Raw genomic sequence first — 22,352 nt, forward strand, 5'->3', positions numbered from 1 at the left:
CACAGCCCCGCTTGCCGCCCCACGGGGCCCCTCGTGCGCGCGGGCCGCAGCGCTGCGCTCCCCCGCTACCGCCCTGCCAGGACCTGGCGGGCGCCGCGGAGGGGCGGGCGCCGCGACGCGCCCCGCCCGCGCGCCCGAGGCCTTAAAGGCGCCGCCTGACGTAATCGCGGCGCGACTTCATCTTTGTCAGTGAACAAAATGGCGCCGTACTGCGTCCTGGCGGCTCGGCTGCGGGTGAGCGCCGCGGCGGCGCGGGGCGGTTCGGGGCGGGCGGCGCGCTCGGCCCTTGCTTGTTACCCCATCCCTGCTCGCGGGCGGGCGGGCGGCGGCGGCGGGACGCGCGGCGGGGCCGGGCCGGGCCAGGCCGGGCCGAGGCGGGGCCGCCCCGTGTGTAGGTCAGCGCGTCCCCGCGCGGCCCACGGCCCGTCGCCATGGCGACGGCGGCGCGGGCCGGGCGGCGGCGGCGCGGCCGCCCCCGAGGCCCCGGGACGGCGGCGGCCGCCGGCCCGCGCGCGCCCCCGCTCAAGGTGAGCGCAAGGTGAAGGGCTGCCCGGCCCGGCCCGGGCGGGCGGGCGGCGGCCGCGGGGTAGCGGTGCAGCGCAGCGCCTTGCCCCGGGCCTGCCGTTATCTGCCCGCGCTGCCTGGCTTTCAGCCCTTATCGGCGTGAAGTGACAGCGCGAGGCGGCCCTCGGGTGGGTGAGCCAAAGCCTTTCAGTGTCCTGTCAGCTTTGTTTCAAATTTGCTGGTTTTGACCTTAATAGAGGCCCACCTGTGTGGAGAAGCAACGTGGGCTGCTCGTGCAGGCAAACGGATCTATGGAGATTTGGGAAAAAAGCAGCCTGGGCACACACGCAAACTGCCTTTTTCTTAAAATGCATTGAACTGGGGTTGGGAGTAATTCTTACGCTCTCATCCATAATGACCTCTAAAAATCACATCTGCTCGTAACATGAGCTGCCACGTGGATGCCCTTACTCAGACCGTTATAATGGTTGGCGTGCACTCCACAGTAAAGATTTCGTACTTTCTGAAAGCCACCAGAGTGAATATGGGAGTATGCTTTTATTCTTTGGGTCCTCTAATAGAAATAAAGAAGTCTGTGTCCCCTTAAAGCATGTGGCAACGTCAGGCAATTTAACTTCTTAGTTTGCCACTTGTGACCTTGGGGAACATGTTCCCTTTACTCAGGGAACTGAAGTAAGAATTTTGCTTTTGTTATTTGGAAAAAAAATGGTGGCACTTACTATTATTTTATATCACTTCATTGCTTTAGAGGTAGGTGTTTTAGAAAAGTGCTGATTTTATTTTTTAAGTAAAAGCTATAGAACAGTACTGTCTGGTTAGCTCAGTGCATTCAATGCTAATTGCTAGAAGGTGTTTATTTTTACTTTGAACAAATAATTGTTTGATCTACTGCTTCTAAATGTCCATAAAATGAGGGAAAATCTTTTTTTAGGATAACGGATTGGTTTTTATTTTGCAGCGTTTCATCACATGCTCAAATGAATATTGTATAATGAAAACAGGTGGTGGCAGTGTAGTGAGCACAGGGAATTTGTATTTTCTATTGTCATGCTAAAGCTACTTTTTTTTCCCTTTTTTTTCCCCTCTTTTTCTTATGAAAAACTAAGTATGCAATATATTCAGGTAATGAAACATGCTTCTAGCTCATCTCTTTAGGAAGCAACTGAGTTTAGCTTGCATGTAGTAGCCTAGAGCTTTATTCATTATGCAAGTCATCTCACCAGGTGCTGCAGTAGTGCCAGCATTGAGCCTGGCACATATTATCAATATCAGGCCTACTCACCTCCTGCCCTCTAATAGTTTTAGAATAGGAACTGCACAGGAAGCTTACCCCTGAGAGAAATAAATTGGAATTAGCCTGATTCAGGCTAATTATCCTCTTTAAATATGGTAACTCTACTGATAGCCTCAGAGGGTCAAGATCTCTTGTTTCACAGCTATCTTGAAAGATGCTTTTAACAGCACTCTCTTTCTTGAGTCATGTTGGCTGACAAGGGACTGAAAGAACGATACTGTAAAATCCTAAGAAGTTGGGTTTTATTAAGGCTCTTGTAAGTACTGAAGCTGCATATAGTGAGATTTGTGCATGCTGGCCAAAAGAGCAATGTTGGCTAGAATCAACCTGCTCTTCACAATACTATTTTTAGCTGGTCTTGGGAGGTGGGTCTGGAAAGCGAGGCTGCATTTTGATTATACGATGCTGCTTTTTTTAGGCTTAATCATGGTGGATGTTGGAAACATGGCTGGTGTTCATAAATCAAGGAGGACGAGGAAAGATGTTGTTTTGGGTTTCCAGTGGAATTGAGAGCTGATTCCTTGGATAGGAGTGTATGTAGTTGCTACTCCTTTGAACGCAAGCTTTTTCTTACCGGACTTTTCTACCATATGTGGTGCACCATATCAAAACGTCTGCTTCTGATATAGAGACTTGACTTATATCTGGACTGTGTGTTAGAGTGAGTTAAATGCGTGGTAGGCAGCTTCTAGAGTGAGCTTTAAAAATCTATAAAAATATTATTTGATTTTCTTAAGGAATGCAAAAATAATGATCTGCTTAATAGGCTGACCTTTTCATGACTTACAAGGAAGCTTTTCCCCTGCCAAAATACTTCTGGATTAAGGAGCTCTCTAGTACTTAATGTGCTTTCTTTTACTGAGATCTGAAGAAAGATGCTCTGGTACTAAGATGAAAAATAGATAGCAGATAAGAGGCGATCACTTGGCCACTGTCTGTTGGGTGGTAAGCACAAACTCTTAATGGTTTGTGCAGAGGCCCTTTCAGAGCTGCTCCATGCTGACAGCTTGTTGGTGCTTCATATTTATCTAATCAGTGATCTAGGCAATGGGCTGATTATTCTGTTTTGGGGGGGGCTCTTAGCAGTCCCTGAATTAAAAGGACGTGTGGGCAGCTCACTGCCTGCTTCCCTCGGCTATTGCATGGCACATTTTACTACTCATTAGCAAGCACTCTAGTAGGGAGGCATGAGAGGGAATGAAGTGGGAAAGAAGTTTCTCTTAATCTTGTAGTTCTACCACCCCATTTCTGAGGATACAATAGAAGCAGCACAGGCAACGAGGATCACACAAGGGCGATCAGCAATATTGCAGATTCTTTGAGGAAGGATTCAACTTTCCAACCAGGCAGTGACAGCTGAAGTGGATGTGATGTAGATGTCTCAAAAATTATAAATAATAAAGCACTCTGTGAAGTTAGGCAGCGGACCTGAGCAGGTGAGACCACTGTTTCATACAATAACAAATCATGGAAATTCTTGCTCAAAGGTATTGAATGACTTAGAAAAGCAAGGCTTATGGAGAGCAGATCTGTCCTTAAGCAAGGATCTGAGTAGATTTGGCAGCTCTACACTGTTCCTTAGGCTGCCACAGGTAGATATACCTCTGTAGTTAAAGTGTGGGTTTGTACTTCTGCCCTGGAGGTATGCAATTACTTGTTGTTAGAGATGGAGCTGTAGGCTTGTTGGCCTCCTACATAAAAACATCCATATTGAGTCAAATAAGTCCCAGAAGAAGAGAGAGATGGATTTAGATCTCAGTAAAATGAAAGTCTCAGTCTTAAAAGATGCCTTTAAAGGACTTGTGTAGAGAAAAGTCATTCTCTTGGCTTCTAGAAGTGACTGGCGTTAGGTGACTGTTTTTCCCTAGTCTTGCTGGCCTTCATGGAAACAGACCTTTTAGTCTCCAGGTTTCTGTAGCTCATCTGCATCCCCGGGTGGAATTGTTTGCCTCAGACCTGCTCATTTATCTCCCTTTCGGCTTCTGGCAGCGTGCAGAGGATCGTGCTGCCTGGCATTGCTGCTTCTGTGGTTACCATCTGAATATTTGTGCCACTGTTCTAATTAATACCAAATTCTGTCCAATCATTTCACGAAGTAAGGAGGTACGTGGACACGTGAAAAGATTTTACCTGAATTTTATCTGAAAAACCTTTACTGCACCTCTGCTTAAGATCTTGGAGAGCTCTACTTCAGAATTTGGTCATAGTCAAGTCTGATCACAGACTAGATTACAGAGTCATGAAGACTTTGTGATCATTTTAATTTGCAGATCTGTTGTTCTTCTATACACTGAATTATAGTGAAATGTAACTTTCAGTTTATCAGGTGATAAGGAGAATCTCCAATAATTAGTTGTGTTACAGGGTTTGCTTGTGGGAGAAAGAAGGAATGATTTCATTAAAACAAAATACCTTTCCTAGCCTGAGGTTGGGAAAAGATTATTTTTCCATGAACAGTGGTGAAATTGCTCATTGTTTTTCCAAGCATTCAGGCACTTGGGGGTTTTTCCAAGATGTTGGCTGTCTTGTGAGTTAAAGGCAATGTGGCCCATGGCATTAATTGGGCTGGGTAGATGGTAACTTAAAATCATCTCTGGTCTACGTCCAAAAGTTACGTAGAGGTAGATGGAGAGCAGCTTATGCACATGTTTCCTTTTGCCCGTGGGAGAGTGGAAGCTCTCACCTCTGGCACTGTGATATGTTCCGAAACCTAAACCTAGCAGCTGCAGCACATGGAATTAATGACTGGCCCTCATTTGTACCTTTTCTTTTTTCTTTTCTTTTTTTTTTTTTTAAATAGAGGTGTTTCGCAACTGCTAAAATACTGTATTCACTATATCACCTATTGCAGGTGTGCTTGCTGTTAGAATCTCTTCTAGATTTCCTTACCTTGTTTTGTATGGATGCTATTAAATGTTATCAAAAGGACAATAAAAAAGAGATTCAAAAGTAAATTTGTGGCTATATCTCATTGATTGTGATTATTTTAGGCAATGTTTTTAAATCCTGTTAACCAGAAAACTGGGGAGGAAATATTTATAACAACAAAAAATGGTTGATTAGAGCTGTTGATAGTGTGAAAGCAGTGATTGGTACTGCAGTTCAGTTCTTCACAAAGAACACTTGCTGAGGGAAATAAAATGGGCATGAGCACGATCCTCCTGAACACAAAAGGGATATTCAGTAAAACTCTCCTATATCTATTAACAAATGCTTGACAAAACCTTGTAATGCCAATGTGCAGGAGGAATAGGGGAAAAAAAAGGTGTCAAGATTAAAATGTAGTTCTGGAAGAGGAGCAACTCTGAATTCTTCAATCTCTTTCAAGACTTCTAGCACTGATGACCGAGACCTGCAAAGGATTTAAGAAATGCATGTGCCAAATTCTTGGTGGTTTTATTGAGGCCGTCCTTTGACTTATTTTCCAAAGTTGCATGAGAGCCTTTCCACCCGGGGAACTTGCTCCTTCCAGGCCAGAGGCTGCAAAGCTGCTTTGCCATAGTCTGCCCTTCTCCCATGGTCTGGTGAACGGCTTCTCTGTGGAGACTGCCAAGGGAAACAGAGACTTTTTCCCTGCTGAATTTCCTGCTGATATTCTCAGACCAGCAGTGTATTTTGCCCCTTCTTCTGTTATCTCATTGGTGGGGCAAGTGCAAAGCTGTCCTGATCCTAAACAACAGGGGCGAGGCGAGGATGCCTTGGCAAGGATGAAGAGGAAGAGCACGTGGATCTGCACATCCGCCTTGGTGAAGATAAGACCTTTGTTCGGCAATTGGCCTCTCTCCTGCTCTGTGTTACAATGTAAACCATGCACGTACATGGAAGTCACTTGTAACAGCACAAGGACCCTGCAAACGTGGTTTGTGATGGGGAAGCAGAAGGGCATCTCCTCCCCTCATACTCTATTTTATTTTAATTTTTGTCTCATCTTCAACATAAACTTGCTACCATGGAATGAACAAAAAGCTTGAATTATCTTGTTTTGGAAACTGCATATGTTGTTCCCCCACCCCATTGCTATGGCAAGCAGGTATTGAATTTTTGACTATTGCCTGCAAGCAAATTTCTCACTAAAATGTGTTACAAATAAAAATGTAAAATAATTTGGTAAATAGTACCAGTGCTAGGTAACCTGATGTCTGACTGTTTAACACAGTATAAGGTATCGTGTGATCAAATGTTCACCAGGCGTTTTTAAAAACCTGTGCTAGTGTTCTGTTTCTCTGCTTGTAAAGTCCCAGGAAGAGCAAATTTAAAAAGTCTTAATGTTTATTGGCATTTGTTATAGAGATTTACTCTGGCAGGTCTCCTTTGCTCTCCTAATACTCTCCTCTTTTCAGCATGCCTTGAATAGTGGGCTGCGGCGCTACCATGTTGCTCCCGTCCTGTGCCAGCGGGCCAAGGTGGCCATGAGCCACTTTGAGCCCAATGAATACATAAATTATGAAAAGCTGGAGAAGAACATCAACATTGTCCGGAAGAGGTAAGGCTGGAGGCGGGAAGAGTCTGTGGCACAGAATTTAGCTGTGCAGCACAGGAAGAGGAGGAATAGGAAATAATGCAGCACGGAGCCCTGGCAGAGGGACTGTCTGCTAAAGGGAGCAGCTCTGCGGAAGGGCAGCTGCAGATGGAGTGAAGCCTCAGCTGTTGGTGTCTCCGTGTAGCAGAGGGCCCAACAGGAAGGGTGGAAGGTTGCAGAAGCACCGCGACATGCAGAGGAGGTGCTAGAAAGAGCTCTGCCTTCAGCGTTTAATGCCCCGTTTCAGGAGCCCTTGCTCCTTGACAGGCAAGCAGTGCCTGGTCATTCCGGGCCAATACCACAGTGAATGTTCTCCTGGGCTCCACTGTACGCGTTCGGCACAGAAGGGAGGGCTAGCAATCCGTAGTGCATGTAGGCATGGTGACCTTACTCTGCTGCTGAAGGCGTGTGTGACTGCTCAGTACCTGCTCCATGTACCTTGGCAGTGCTGTAAAGACGTGTCCTTTGGCCTTTCATCCTTTGTTAAAAAAGGCAGCTCTCATTTCAGATCGTTGCATCTACGCAGTTACTTCCCAGAAGATCCCACTGCGGACAAATAGGCTCCTCAGCAGAGAGTGCTAGTCAGGAGCCCGCAGCACGCAAGGCTTGGCAGCAGGAAGCTTTGTGTAGTTGTCCTTGCTTGTCCTTAGTTGTCCCTGCTGTGGGATCTTTCTGTTTGTGAATGGGATGACCTGTCTCGCCTCCACATCTGCTCTCCTGAGTTACGATCTCAAGAAATGAGCACAGTGGAAGCATTTTTATTATTATTATTTTTTCCTGTATGGGAATATTATACTATGACATCAGATCCTTTTGAAGTGTCTGGACTGAATCCTGTCCTGTTTTAGCCAGCTGGGTTAAGGTATCCTAGCAGTGTGAGTGGTAGTGGGAAGTGGGGTGTCTTTGTTCTGTTACATGCTTTAAAGGCCAACAGCTGACATACACAAGATGAAGATGTTAAAATTATTTTTCCCCAGGCTTGACCGTCCCCTGACATTGTCTGAGAAGATTGTCTACGGGCACCTGGATGACCCAGAAAAGCAGGAGATTGAGCGAGGCAAGACCTACCTGCGCCTGCGGCCGGACCGCGTGGCCATGCAGGATGCCACCGCGCAGATGGCCATGCTGCAGTTCATCAGCAGCGGGCTGCCCAAGGTGGCCGTGCCTTCCACCATCCACTGCGACCACCTCATCGAAGCCCAGTCAGGGGGTGAAAAGGATCTTCGAAGAGCCAAGGTTGCTGTTGCAAAGACTTCAGTTCTGTTTGCTCGGAGGCCTTTAGCCAGCCTAGAGAAGAGTTTGTGTTTTCCAGAGGACAGCCATAAATCAGAGTTGATGGTAGATTGTCTGTGATGGTCAGCTCTGAAGATAGGGCAAATGCAGTAGAAAAACAGAGTTTTTCAGTTTGAGATTCATCCATCACATGGCTTAAATGACCATGGCTGCAGGAAGAGCTGGCCCTAATCTGCTAAGGATGGAAGGCCAGGTAGTGTGTGTTCTTGGGAGTGAGAGGATGTTTCACCTAAGGGAAGAGGAAAAATAATTCAAAGAGCTGAAAAATAAAAAAATAAAAAAAGGAAGCCAGACTACCCTAGAGAATTGTGCCCCTTAGGCTACACTACAGCAGTATGGAAAAACTTCCTGAACATGTGTCTGTACCACTGTGAAGGGGGAGCAAATAACTGCTTCAGTGTACCAAGCTCTTGCACACGATTAGCTGAAGAACATTAACTGCAGCACATGCAGCTTTCAGTGCTAGTGAGTGTGGGTGTAAATAGGTATACAGGCATGGAGGATATTGGGTTTTATTTGAAATTCTAGGGTACTGTTTGACCAACTTCTGGTTCACTGCCCTTTTTATTTTATTTTTAATTTCACCTTTACTGTTTACCTGCTTATTCCTCCTTGGGGGGGTTCTGTCAAACAGAGACACATTCACCTCTGTCCTCTGCACGGCAATAAATCTGCTGGGGAAGAACGTCCTGTCAGCATAGGGAGAGGTGGGGGAGGCTTGTTGCTCTCAGTGGATGCAGCTGTATGAACCAGAGCAAGACTTCTCTCCCAGGGACTGGCTATTTTTTCATGGTTTTTAGGGAGAACAATACATTACCTGAAGGGACTTCAAGAGCTTTAAGAAACTTTCCTTTATGAGATTTCTACTGTGAGAACTAGAAAATAGTGAGGTCTGTTGAAGCTCTCTGCTCATACTAATGCTGAGGTTTTTGGAGAGTGTTTTGGATAATGTTACTTAATTCCCAATACAGTTATTTGGATAAGGTAAGAACTGTCACAGCTAGGATGTACTGTGCCTTGCACTTTGGTATCAAGAGACAGGTCTATTCTAAGCAGTGTGGAGGGGCTCAGCTTCCTCTTAAACTTTGAATCCATATATATTACCAGAGACTTCTGTTGTAGAAACAGTGGCCTTCGGCTTCCTCCTTTCAGGCCTGTGAAAAGCAGCTTATGCCACTTGATTGAGTTGGAGGAGTTTTTGCTCCATTGTTTGCCCCAGCTCCAAGTTGCACAAGAGATGAAGGATTTGGGAGCTTCCCACATAAGCGTTCCCTTTCTTCCCCTCACCTCCCGTCTTGCCCCCTCTCCTTGCTCCTTTGGTGACTGTCCTACTGCGGCCCTGAGCCGAGGCCCCCTTTGCCCTCCCTCCGAGCGCAGCCAGTAAAGGTCCTGCCGCCTTGTGACGCCGCCGCTTGGCACCCGCTGCAGGCCGGCAGCCCAGGTGTGCCCGGATCCCTCCCGGCACATGGGCATGCTCTGCTGGGAGAGGTGCACAAACAGCGGAGAGGGAGGCTGGAAGAGCTGCCGTTGCTGCACGAGAAGCCGCAGCCGTGTGCCCAGGTGCTGCGTCCGGCATCTCCAGTGCCCCCTTTCTCCTCTGCTCCAGAGCGTAACTGCGTGAGAACACCTCTGGCAAGCTGTGTCCTCCTAGTGCTTATCTTATCTACTCTGCCACTCCTCTACTGAGAATTACCAGGGCATGATACTGCCAAACTTCCTTGGCAACTGTCGTTGTTCTTACCAGCAGTTTTCATGGTGTGACCTCTGCCAATAATGGTGGTAGCACAGCCCAAAGGCAGCGCTGTGTGACTTGGGTGCCTTTCCTCCTGCTAGCACAGACTCCCTGGCAGTGAGCAGCTCCCCTGATGTCCAGTTCCGTTTCTTCATCTGTAAAAATAAAGCAGAAATGGTTATTTAGGAGCTTTGAAATCTCTGCAAAGCACATGCAAAGCAGAAGGAACAGCCAATAGTGAGGGAAGGAGGAGGGTTAGGAAAAGACAGGGAAGCAGGTTGGAAAAAAAGACAAAACAAAACCCACTTGAATACAAGAAATGGGCAGAGCATTATTAAATGCAGTTTCCTTAATTCTTGAGCTCTTCTGGTTTTAAAATAGTGATGTATATCTCCCTCTAGCTGCTATAAAACTGTGCAACAGACTGGCGAGGCTTGGGAGCAAGGGAATGTGTTTGAAGGAGTTTTTGATTTGTGAAAGAAGAAGGTGTGTTACTAATCCTGTGCCTTTTCCTGTGTAAACAGGACATAAACCAGGAGGTGTACAACTTTCTGGCAACAGCTGGCGCCAAGTATGGAGTGGGATTCTGGAAACCCGGGTCAGGAATCATTCACCAGGTAAAGTGGGAATGCTTGCAATCTTTAAAAGCCAGTAGCTCTTTACTTGGGGATGAAGAGAGTGTGCAAACCCTCAGAGAACTTCACCTGTTTCGGGAAAGTATTTGCTTTGCCCGACTTGAGTGAGGTTTGTTCCTTGCTCTCGCTCAGCTAATTGACAACCATAGTTTTTCTTAAATGTTATTCCAGTCAAATTGTAACCTGATGCATGATTAGTTAGTGCCAACCCCAGGCCACGTGAATCACAGAACCTTGCAAAGTCTTAACTGTTTGTGGGCTAGCTTGGCATTGTGAGATTTGAACAGTAATGTGATGCCATGAAACTGGCTGCACTGGGGTTCATTCGGGTTGCTTTCTGTGGAGAGGAAAGAAACTTTGGAAACATACTTTTTAAAGGTTATTTTGTATTCATTTAGCTCCATAAAAAACAGAAGCCCGGGTCAGAGAACCAAATTAAGCAGCACTACTTTAGTATCCAAGAGTGGCAACAACATGTAGCTAGTTGGTATCCGAACCAGATAAAATACAAAACAGTTTTTCAGGTTTGGGATTCCCTTTACTTGCACCTCTTGAGGATGTGACTGTCTGAAGGTCACCCATGCCTTTTGCTTTTGAAAACCAACACCTCTGGCAGGGTTTCCCTAACTTGTTCTTTGCAGATTTGCTTGATGGATGTGATAGATGTTTTTCATTGTTCCTCTGAATTGCAGGCAGGAAAATAAATTAAAGCATAAAGCAAAAGGAGTGGAAATGGGAATGGATTGGAGGGGCCTGTTAGCACTGTTCTGCTGTGGAATCTAAAGGTCTTCAAAAGGTGTTGCTGGCACTGGACAGGCAAACTGGCTCACTCAGCAGCTGATCAAGGCGTAGAGAAAAAGGAGCAGACTCCCTTGAGCCCTAACAGAAATGAATGGCATGTTAGCAAAAGCCTGAGCTAGAAGAGATTGGGGCTTGCAGTGATATAAAGGGAGATTTTACTTTTTGTTTGTTTGTGTGTTTTAATATTCTTCTTACTATTCTGGGATAATCAAGCATCTTAAAGTTTGGAAGCTGGTTCTCTCACTATATCCCCTAAAACAAGTTTGAATGGAGTAGAAGTGAGCTTGCAATTCGAAACAAATGACTTTCTTGCTACTGAAATCTGTAAATAGAGACTCATCTAAATTCTCGTTCTTGTCTTCTTTCCTGCTGTCTTCCCCTTCCTTTCCCAACAAACAAGCAAGCAAACAATCCATTTTTGTTTTCAGATCATTCTGGAGAACTACTCCTACCCTGGGGTTATGCTGATCGGCACAGACTCGCACACCCCCAATGGGGGTGGTTTGGGGGGAGTCTGCATTGGAGTGGGTGGAGCTGATGCAGTGGATGTCATGGCAGGAATCCCCTGGGAGCTCAAGTGTCCAAAGGTAGGAGTAAAATGAACACAAATCCTTCTGTGAAAGGCAAGATATAAGGCATGAGGAAACATGGGCTTGCAGGCACTGTGCATGTGTAAGCAGCTCAAGCAACTGCCCTGCAATTCATTGGCAGCTCTGGGTTTCTGTCCCTGACCATGTTTATTTGGGGACTGAGAGCTGTAGCTGAGCAGTGATTTTCCTTTCATTGGCTCTGTCAGAGCTTGTACGTGGAAGGATTGCCTTTCAGGCTTTTACCTGAAGGGGGTTGCCTTTCTCTTGGCATTTTGACCATCCAAATGCTGAGGAAGAAGGAGTTCAGCTGCCCATTTCTTTGACTGCTGCTTGTCTTCTTTTAATGTTGCTCAGGTTATCGGTGTAAAACTGACTGGCAAGCTTTCAGGGTGGAGTTCTCCCAAAGACGTGATCCTGAAAGTGGCTGGCATCCTTACCGTGAAGGGTGGAACCGGCGCCATCATCGAATACCACGGGCCAGGCGTGGATTCCATCTCCTGCACCGGTAAGGCCACAGGAATCTTGCTAGGAATGGGAGTCTGCTGCTGGAGCTGGTGTTGGGCCTTCTGTGGAGGCTGGGAGGGAAATCAGGCAAGAATTGTTAAATGGTTCCCCCTGGAACTGGGGGTCTGGTTTCCTGGTTAGCCTGACTGGATTTACTGGAAACTGGGGGTCTGGTTCCCTGCAGGAGTGAGAGTGGTGCATCAAGAGTGCACTCCTTCCCAGAGGAAAAGTAGGCGCTCTCCATTAAATTCTCCTGTGACTTCAGGAACATTGCATGATTTATTACAAAGAATCCTTTAAGTTGGTCCATCAGGGTAAGAATAAGCAGGGAGGTGTTCTGGCATGCTCTTGGAGGGTAGAGATGTCAGAGATCCAAAAGAAAACAGCATCCTTTACATTGTGAAACAAGTCATGGGTAGAGGAGAAAAACAGGGTGAAGGCTGTGCACGTGTGACTGCCACCAAAGAAAATGCTGTTCAGAAAAGCAGGGCAGAGGAGAAACCAGAAAACAGCAGTTTGTAACTTTGTCCTTGCTAACTGGGGATCTTGGATGCCGAATTCAAAACCACCAGAAATTGCAAATGTGCGTTGGTGCTAATTAGGATCAAAGGATGAGATGCACCCCTTTGGCTTGACGTGCGGCCTCATTGCTGGGCTACAGTGCTCTGTTAGCGTGGCTTGGCCACAGCTTAGAATACTTGGTTATAGAGAGCAATGTGCTAATGTAGGATTTTTGTTCTCTCAGATCAGAGGAAGGTGGCCTGTGGTGTCTGCTCCTAGCACCTTCAGTGATACAGCTTCACTGCTGTATCCTCCTAGCTCCCTTATTCCTGTAGCCTTGCGAGTATTTACTTCCAGTGCTGGGAGTAAATAGTGTTTTACTGTGTTCAGTTGCTGGAAGCTTTTGACTAATGCATCAGCTTCGCCCAGAAAGGGGAATTTCAACAGAGATAAGTAAGATGCTAGGGAGGAGCAGGGCACTTCACTGCAGGGAGCAGAGGTGCCGCTCGCTGCCAGAGAGGTGCTTGGTGCTCACTGCACACAGCTGCCTTTTCCGCGTCTTCCAGAATCTTCCTCTTCCAGTATCTTCAAAAACCACTATACCCTTTAGCTCCTTCCACGTTGAAAAGTCTGATCATAGACACTGATCACGGATCAGAAATGTCAGGGAAGGTCACTGTAGAGATCAGAGATGCTGAGGACTGAGGCAGCCACTCTGCAGTCAGAATGTCTGGGGTTTTTTGCCTGAGGCCCTTGACGTCTCCTAGTCTTGCTCTCTTTTGCAAGAGAGACTTATGAAGGATCAGATGTGGTTGGGCTTCCTCATTGTCCCTTTGGTCTCTTCTTCTGCCCTTTCTTTAGGGATGGCAACAATCTGTAACATGGGGGCTGAGATTGGAGCTACCACATCGATCTTCCCCTACAACGCACGGATGAAGAAATATTTGAGCAAGACTGGGCGAGCTGGTAAGAGGGCTTAGGGGAAATATGGCAGGATGGGTTGCTCTCCTTTTTCCAAGGTGGTAGTATCAAGGGGTGAAATAGCAATTTAGAGGCTACCTTTTGGGAAGAGAATTCTCTGTTCAAGTGATGTGGGTGATGTGGTCTGGGCTGGAGTGTGGCATACCCTGGGAGCAGCAGCATCCTGCAGTGGCGCCTGAGGCCACTTCTGGCCTCCTATAGTGAAGTGCCTGAGGAACTAGCTGGTGGACCCCGTGTTCAGCCTTTGCAAACCTTTTCTCTTCCCTTACGATTTCTACCTGCACTTTTCAGATCCTCCTTCTTTTTTATTCCAGAGATAGCTGTGCTGGCAGATGAATTCCAGCAACACTTGGTACCAGATTCCGGTTGTCAGTATGACCAGGTGATAGAAATCAACCTCAGCGAGGTAAGGCTTGTTCCCTGCTTGGGATGCTTTCACGTGGCTCTGCTTTATGTGAGGGAGGGCCAGGCTGGCACTTTGATGCAATAGCCCTGGCTCTGCCAGAACATGTAGCAGACACTCAGGTCTGCTGCGGTGACAGGAGCTGCTTGGGTGTTTGTGAAAGAAAATCCTACTTAAGCAGCTTCCAGCTAGAACTATGATAGGAGTTAATTTGCTGCTGTGCCTTTTTGTGTTTCTTTTTGCCTTAGTTACCCTAATTTTTGACTGTGTCGTTGTTTCTTAAAGCTGAAACCACATATCAATGGACCTTTCACGCCAGATCTGGCGCATCCTGTATCCGACATTGGTGCTGTGGCAGAGAAGGAGGGCTGGCCAGTTGATATCAGAGTTGGTGGGTAGTATTTGCCTTTTCCTCCGTGTTCATCCTTGTTGGATAAATGTTGCTGTCTTGGGATAAGTAGTTGGTCACATAGCCTGAGCTACAACTTTTTAAGTACTACTGTGTGTCCTTTGACAAAGGTCTCTTCACAGTCACATGAACTTCCTGAGAAGATTCTGGGCCAGGTGTGTAGGATGAGATCAGGGACAGCAGGAAGGATTTAAATCTCAAGGAGCTGCTTTTTTTTTTTTTTGCTTTTTTGCTTTTTTTTTTTCTTTTTCTCATTGAAACTATTTTAAATGATTTGGGTTGATGGGAGTGTTGTCTGATACAGAGCACCTCTGGCTGTGCCTTTGCTCTTTAACGTGATTTTAACAAACATCTGCCAGAATCATGACTGTCAGCCCTCCCAGCCATTGGCTGTCGAACTGGAGGAGGTAATACAGTCATATTTGCTGCCCTAAAGAGCAAACGTGAATACCTGTACTCTCCTGGGATGCTAACCTGTTGCCTGGCTTCTCTAAATTTGCTCACTGTTGGCATGAAAAGGATGCAAATGTTGTAAAGGCCACTTTTTAGGTTGGAAGCACTTTGCTCACTGGTGTTACAAACAACATGAAAGTCAACAGATGAGAGAATCTATTCTTCACTGGGCAGCAGAGTGCTGGCAGGACAGTACAGCACAGCATGTCCTTGTGCTCTTCTCTGTGCTGTAACAAAAGAGGTTTTATCTGAGGACTAGGGAATGCTTAAACCAGAACTAGGCAGTACATTGGGGTGTAGCCCAAAGATAACAGGTGAGTGAACTGAGTGGGTGACTTCTCTTGAAAGGAAAAAAAAAGTGCCAAAGGGCTCTTTGCTTAGCCAAAAAAAAAAAAAAGCAGAAGCTGAGAGGCCTGGGAATTTAAATTTCAGTTAAAATAGTGATGAAAGCAACAGAAAGGTGCTAACCTGTCTCAATTCCTCCGTTTCTTGCCATCTTGGTTTGAAGCCTTTGCTGTCCTTCTGGAAGGATGTTCCTTTGCACTAGTTTGTGCCTAGCCCAGAGTGCAAGTAGAAAGAACTCTGAGCTCATACAGCAATAACCAGACTAATGATCAGGTGGTATGTTCTGATTGTACAACCTCCAAAGCCCGTCAAGGAATTGGCTGCAACTGCAGTATCTTCCAGTGAGAGTACCAGAAACTATTCCAGATTCCTTGTCAATGGGAATGGTGGTTGTCTCTTTTTTTTTCTCCCTGAGAAGTGGGTCAGGGAGGAGCATCCAATAACCGGGTCTGTGATAATCACCCCATCTCCATCACATGCCCCAGGCTTGATTGGCAGCTGCACAAACTCCAGCTATGAGGACATGGGACGCTCTGCAGCAGTGGCAAAGCAGGCCCTTGCGCACGGGCTGAAGTGTAAATCGAAGTTCACCATCACGCCAGGCTCAGAGCAGATCCGGGCCACCATTGAAAGAGATGGTTACGTGAGTACAACTGCTCTTTGCGCATCCAGCTAGTAAATGTTTCATGCTTTTCCAGATGGTACTCAGGAGTCTGAAGGTCACTACTAGAATAACTTAGGCTTCATCTTCTTATTAATCACTAGAGGAGTGAGAACTGATGGAGTAAGCAGCCTTGACAGTTTTTTGACCTGAAGTCTTTACTGTCTGGGCTTGTACCGGGGATTGTACCTGGGACTGGAATTGGAGATAGGGTTGAGAGAGTTATCAGGAATTGGAGCCCTGAGAAGATAGTGCACCTAGTAATGGGCAGCTTTTGCTCCTGTGGAGTTCTGTGCATGACCCAGGCTCCTTACGTGTTCATGCCTATCTACTGCCCACTTTTCTCAAGAACTGCTTAGGATGCAAGCAAGCTCCAAGTCTGCAGGAAATAGTTCCCATATAAGACTAAACCTATGGCAAAAGTCATGCTTGATTAAGTGTTGGAATATTCTCCCAGAGAAGTAATCCGATATGTCTCCCCTTTACTATGGGGAGCAGGGAATAATGATATTATGGTTAGTTCTAACATCTACTAAATGTCCTACCCCACTGGCACTGCAGCTGTCATAGGCTGGGGACCAGCTATATGTGGCTGCACATGCAGTGTATCTATCAAGCCAATGCTTAATGCCTCCTCCAACAGGTCAGCCTTTTGCTTATTGTCCATAGCTACAGTTTTATTGAACAGCTGCCCTCCTAACTGAATCCTTTGCTAAATGAAATGTCATGTACTTGCCTGAACTCTCACTGAATTTCTTCTTACACGGACAGGAGATCTGTAGAAAATTAATCAGAACAGTTAGTGCCCTTCAGTTTATACCTGTCAGTAGCTGGATTGCTCATTTTAAAATAAGCAGACCATGAAAGCCTCATGGCAAGTCCCCCTGTGCTCTTCTGCAGTGTTGCTGTACAGGCTTACTGGGATTAATCGCCCCGTATTTAAAAGTGACTCAAAACTTGCAAGTGAAGCAAGGAAATGAGTGTTTTCAGGCATCCCAATGTACCTGGATGCTTTCTGCTAGAAGAGGTGTCCTCTTTCCCTGAAAGAGCAACCTCAGAACCTGGTTGCAGACTTTCTGCTAGTAACAAAGCTCTTCTCTGCTCCAGGCACAGATCCTGCGAGATCTTGGAGGGCTGGTTCTTGCCAACGCGTGTGGGCCGTGCATTGGCCAGTGGGACAGGTAAAGTGGAACAAGGGACCTTTCTTTATATTTTGAGCTCCTAAACAGTCTCCATAGCCAAATATCCCATAGAGAAGATTAAAAATCTGATTGAGTAGCCATTGGTCTGAGATGCACTGGAAGAGGAGAAATGAAAGACTGCAGATAAATTCAGATGAATGAACTGGAGAAGGGAATGTGCTTGGGGTGGCCACGTCTATGGGTTTCTGATAGTAGGCAAGAATGGGGAGAGAGATTAGTTATTTTTGAGAGGATGGACTGGAGTTTGTATGGGCCTTTCAGAATGGGAAGAGCAATTTGATCTGGATTCAATCGTTGAGTGGCAGAGAGAAAAATGCTAGTGATAAAAAGGATGAAAGACTGATCTTACTTGGGTTCGCCATTTCCAATGGTGTGTCCAAAGGTACCTGTTTAATTGACTATTGTTTAGATAGTTCAATTGTGCATAGTATGAGCTATGGAAATTGCTCCAGGAGTCAGTGTCTGCCTTGGTTTTGTACCCTAAGTCTGTACTTGGGGAAGGAAAGCCTGTCCGTAAGCTCATCTGTGCTTCAAAAGATACTGATCGCTGCCTAAACCATGCCTGGGAATTTCAGCAGTGAGACATCTTGAAGAAGTGCTCTCTTTGGATTTGCTATTTCTTTCCTTCACAGGAAGGACATCAAGAAAGGAGAGAAAAACACAATAGTTACATCCTACAACCGAAATTTCACAGGCCGCAACGATGCTAACCCGGAGACGCATGCGTTCGTGACCTCCCCAGAGGTAAGGGATGCAGCCGGAGGGGGACTGCGGAGTTTTTGGAGTGTCCTGTGAGCTAGTTCAGTGTCTTCGGAAGGGGCTCCGTGTAAGTGGCGGGAGGTGAGGAGAAAGTCAGCAGCCCTCTGAGCCGCTCGGGATGTTGAGATAACCGAGCTGCGTGCGACTGCTTGATCACGGCAGCACAAAGCGCCGCATGGCCCAGCTTGCCCTGCTTGACTGCTCGTGGTTACCAGCTGTAAAGCTGGCAGGAGTATCTGTGCGTTACTGGGGGCAGCACATGCAGAAATGCCTGACTGGTCAGGTGCGGCTTGCGAGCGGTGTGTTCTCCTGTCCAACATGACACGTGAGCAGAGCTCTACCAAGTCAGGCACCTACCCAGGCAGATTGTCTTAGCTCTGGAACTACAGAGGAGGAAAATGTGGTTAACTGAACACTTCAAAGGGAGAGTTGTTTATTCCTCTGTGTAAAGTTCTTACTACACTCCTGTTCTTGTGCAGTCCAGAAAAGATCAGAAAAGAAGCAACTTACTGGATCCTGCATCTTCTTACCCAGGATGTGGGTAGGACTTTGGGAGTCCAGCTTTGGAAGTCCTGACTGCTGCCTTTGAGGCTGTAGGTGTAGGACTATCAAATACAGAGATGAGTGGAAGAAGAGTATGCCTTTAAAATTGTTATTTTTTTTCCTCTCAGATTGTCACAGCCCTATCTATTGCTGGCACTCTAAAATTTAATCCTGAGACGGATTACCTCACAGGAGCAGATGGGAAGCAGTTTAAACTAGAAGCACCTGATGCAGATGAGCTGCCCAAGCTGGTAACTTCTCAGTATGGGGACGGAGGGAGGGAAGGGCTGTCACTGAAAGGGTTGCATGTGTTATGGGAGTTCTTGAGCACTGACCTTCTCCTTAGTTTTAAAGCTAGATTTGGTGCAGCTGCCTGTGTTGGCTTGTTCTCGACATGGGCTGCTGAGGGTGGCTGAGGCTGATGACTTTCTCTGGTTTCTTGGAAAGGAGTTTGACCCAGGCCAGGACACCTATCAGTACCCTCCCAAGGATGGCAGCGGGCAGCATGTGGATGTGAGCCCCACCAGCCAGCGCCTCCAGCTTCTTGAGCCCTTTGATAAGTGGGATGGCAAGGATCTAGAAGACATGCTGATCCTCATCAAGGTCAGGAGCAAAGCATGGGAAACACCATGGTAGGACTGTGTGCGCGGGGATAACTAACGTTCTAACAGAATAACGTATAAGAGACATTTCTGCTTTAGTTGGTTAGTATCATAGTGGTTAGCTAGTGTCATAACAAACTTCATTTTTCATACCATATAATATGGTCCTATACTGTATAATATGATCCCACACATGCTATACAGTCTGCAGAATTTGTCGCAGTTTTGACCTACTGGTCATAAGGTTCATTAATTAGTGTCTCTAACACCTGGCTGTTGTGAGATGCCTTTTGCCTATAATGAAGTTGTTTGGAAGTTCTTACCCATTGGTATTTGAGTTGTCTTTCACTTTACAAAAGGAAAAGTTCCTTCACAGTAGTTAGACATTACGTTTCAGTTGCTTAACGGGAAACATGGGTTTCCCTTCACTGCCCTTGGTGAGCCAACAGAATGAAAACTTCCATCAGGAGAGCACTGGGCACTGAACTGCACTCCCACCGGAACGGTGCCTTTCCGGAGCGTTACTGCTTCTCACTGGCGGAGTTGCTGGCGTTCCCTGGAGCTGTTTTCCATATGGATCTGTGCTTGTGTTCCTGAGCGTTTTGACATGCCTGGGTCTTTGCAAGTGCTTTGAGGCAGCCAGTTGGAAGGCTGTTATCTCTGGATGGGAGTTCTGCTCCTGTAGACCGAGAAGGTTTACATGTGAATTGCAAACTTCTGGGAATCAAATCAGACCTTGATAAACTCCCCCAACAGGGAGGCTGAGCTGTAACAGGAAGGACTAAATTCCTTTTTGTACCTGAAGTGCATGTGGCTGGGGAGGTAGGGACATAGCAGGAGGTGTTATGGCTAAGCTGCTTTTCTGTAACGCTGCCCTTCAGAGTAGGGAGGCTCTTCCTTCCCCAAGCATATAGAACAGTTGTTGCATTCTGCTTTAGAGCTGCCTTGATTCTATAATAGATGCAATGGTCTGGGGTCACTGCTTTTAAAAGGGGATCTGAAGATCCTTCAGAATAAAAAGTGCTGAGGAAGGGTCAAATTGCTGATTCTTCCCAAGACACTTACCTCTTCCACTCCCCTTTAGGTAAAAGGGAAATGCACCACTGACCATATATCTGCAGCTGGGCCGTGGCTCAAATTCCGTGGCCATCTGGACAACATCTCCAACAACCTGCTCATTGGTGCCATCAACATTGAAAATGGCAAAGCCAACTCTGTGAGGAATGCGTTGACCCAGGAGTTTGGGCCAGTCCCAGACACAGCTCGTTACTATAAGGTGAGACTTTCTCCTCATGCAGCTGTTCTGTAAGGGTGTTTACATTTTCTGCAGTCTGTGCCAAGGCAGAGCATGTCTCTTGCTGTTCTCAATTAACAGCAGCTGTGAAATCAGTTAGTACTGAGGCTTTTTCTCAGGACTTGGTTCTGATGAGGTTCCCATGGCAGATAATCCTTCTACCCACTGAGGAGAAGAGGGAGGAAGGTCTTGTGATCCAGAAGACACTAGAAATCTTAAACCCGAGGGGCAAACTCCTCAGCACTACATGCCTTGTTAGATATTGGTGTCATCAAGCTGTGTCTAAGTCTTAACTGCTGGAGCCTCTCACCTGTGACAAATCTGAGCTTTAAGAAAAAAATCTCATCTCATTCATTCTTTAAAACTTGGCTTGCCTCCTCAGGAAATGTCCTTTTACCCACTGCATAGCTTGAGAGTGGTCCAAGATCTTTTTTCGTCCAGCAGACAGAAGTTGCAGGTCTTGATGTTGATTCCAGAAGGAGAGCAGGGATCATGGCTTGCTTATGCTGCCCTGCCACGAGACCCCAGAGGGCAAGGTGGCTGCCAGGCTTTGCTCTAGATCCCGTGGCAGTCCTCTTCAGCCCATGTTGGCCAAGGATGGCAATGCTCAGCTGCTCTGGAACCTCTAATTCCTTTATTTCTGTCCTTCATCAGAACCCAGGGTGTTTTCTGGGGGCGCCTTCCTCAACAGTGTCATTAGTGTAGCCGTGAAATTAGATGTGTATTTGTTAATTCCTAACTTGAGTGACTAGCCCACACATGTCTAAACTTGTTCCTTTTGTCACAGAAAATGGGTGTCAAATGGGCAGTTATTGGGGATGAAAACTACGGCGAAGGATCAAGCAGAGAGCATGCAGCGTTGGAGCCACGTCACCTGGGGGGCAGGGTCATCATCACCAAGAGCTTCGCCAGGATCCATGGTAAGTCATGTGTCCCTGTGACGTGCATGAACAGCATTTAATATGTACTTGGCTTGGGCGGAAGAGAGGTTTCCTGTAGGAGTTTTGCTGTGAGGTGAAAAGGAAACTATCTGCTGATAGGTTGCATGGTACCTCTTGCGAGGTTCCATCTCTAGTTAGATGTGCCACAAGTGGAGACGCTGATTTTGCTACACAAAGAGTAAAATTATTGTTGGAATGTTGCTGTGAGAGGCCTTGAGCACCCAGAAGGTGATCTTGATCCCCTGCGGTGCACTACAGCGGGCCTCAACACAAACTTTGTGGTTTGTTCTCCACAGAAACCAATCTGAAGAAGCAGGGTCTGCTGCCTCTCACCTTTGCCGATCCAGCGGACTACAACAAGATCCATCCTGTGGACAAGCTAAGCATTGTCGGGCTGGCAGACTTTGCACCTGGAAAGGTACTTGTCTGCATTGCCTTGTCCCCACGCTCCAGGGGCAGAGACGCCCCACTGACTGTAGAGGGGAAAGGGCAGAGTGGAGTGGGGTGGTGTTAGGGGTCTGAAGCAGCACGGCCACCCTGGCAGCCAGGCCTGAGCACCTTGCAGCAGTGGTGGCCAGAGAGCAGAATAGCTGCAGGAGAGCACGATACGTGTCAGGATAGTCTCAATTCCTGGACTTGCTGCCTTAAGCGTCAGAAGTGCTCGCTGGAACTAGCCACGACTGCTCTCGTACGTGAAGCCCTCACGGGGCTGGAATGTTCCATTGGCCAAGTCCTCTAGCAGTGTAGAGGTTTTGCTGTGAGCAGCTTTGGTTAAGTTGCTCCCTGGAAAAGGATGGGGAAAATAAGAACTGTCTTCTTTCCTTAGCCTCTGAAATGCATCATCAAGCATCCCAACGGGAGCCAAGAAACAATCATGTTGAACCACACCTTCAACGAGTCACAGATAGAGTGGTTTCAAGCTGGCAGTGCCCTCAACAGAATGAAGGAGCTGCAGCAGAAATGAAGTTTAAGTGCACACGTTGCCCGCAGTGCACTGGACTTGATTCAGCTTTGGCATTTTCATGAAAGTGCAATTCCATGCCTACTGTTGGAATAAATGTCTGATCAAATGTAACCATAGCTTCCTTTTTGTTATGGTACTTCCTCTTCACTGACAGTATGAAAAGGGAGTGCAGCTAGGCTTACTTTTGTCTTTTAAAAATTCCCCCGCTCCCTTTTTCTATTTTGGCTCCATTTCAGTTGCCCCACAGTTATTTATATTTGGAGAAATGACCAGCTAAGGTGGGTTTGTCCACTCAACTGGTTGTTTTCTGCCCATTCACTTTACTGATGGCTAAAGGCTTAAAATGAAAATAAAAGACTGTGACCATCTTTTCTGCTTCAAGTCTCTTGTGTTCATGATCA

General features: G+C 46.7%; 1 protein-coding gene across 1 annotated transcript; it reads left to right on the forward strand.

The window, feature by feature from the left end:
• The first annotated feature begins 160 nt into the window (after positions 1-160).
• ACO2 (aconitase 2) lies at positions 161-22,319 on the forward strand. The gene is made up of 18 exons (XM_088532814.1): positions 161-234; positions 6,160-6,302; positions 7,316-7,574; positions 9,888-9,980; positions 11,228-11,386; positions 11,744-11,894; positions 13,256-13,360; positions 13,690-13,781; positions 14,064-14,169; positions 15,471-15,628; positions 16,754-16,827; positions 17,481-17,592; positions 18,279-18,401; positions 18,598-18,753; positions 19,837-20,028; positions 20,834-20,966; positions 21,284-21,405; positions 21,814-22,319. The coding sequence occupies exons 1-18, from the start codon at positions 199-201 to the stop codon at positions 21,949-21,951; spliced, it is 2,352 nt and encodes a 783-aa protein (XP_088388940.1). The 5' UTR covers positions 161-198; the 3' UTR covers positions 21,952-22,319.
• The last annotated feature ends 33 nt before the right edge of the window (positions 22,320-22,352 follow it).

The sequence above is a fragment of the Tinamus guttatus genome, unplaced genomic scaffold (genome assembly GCF_059628265.1).
Source record: "Tinamus guttatus ecotype Peru unplaced genomic scaffold, ASM5962826v1 Tinamus_guttatus_pri_ptg000472l, whole genome shotgun sequence".
Taxonomy (NCBI): Eukaryota; Metazoa; Chordata; class Aves; order Tinamiformes; family Tinamidae; genus Tinamus; species Tinamus guttatus.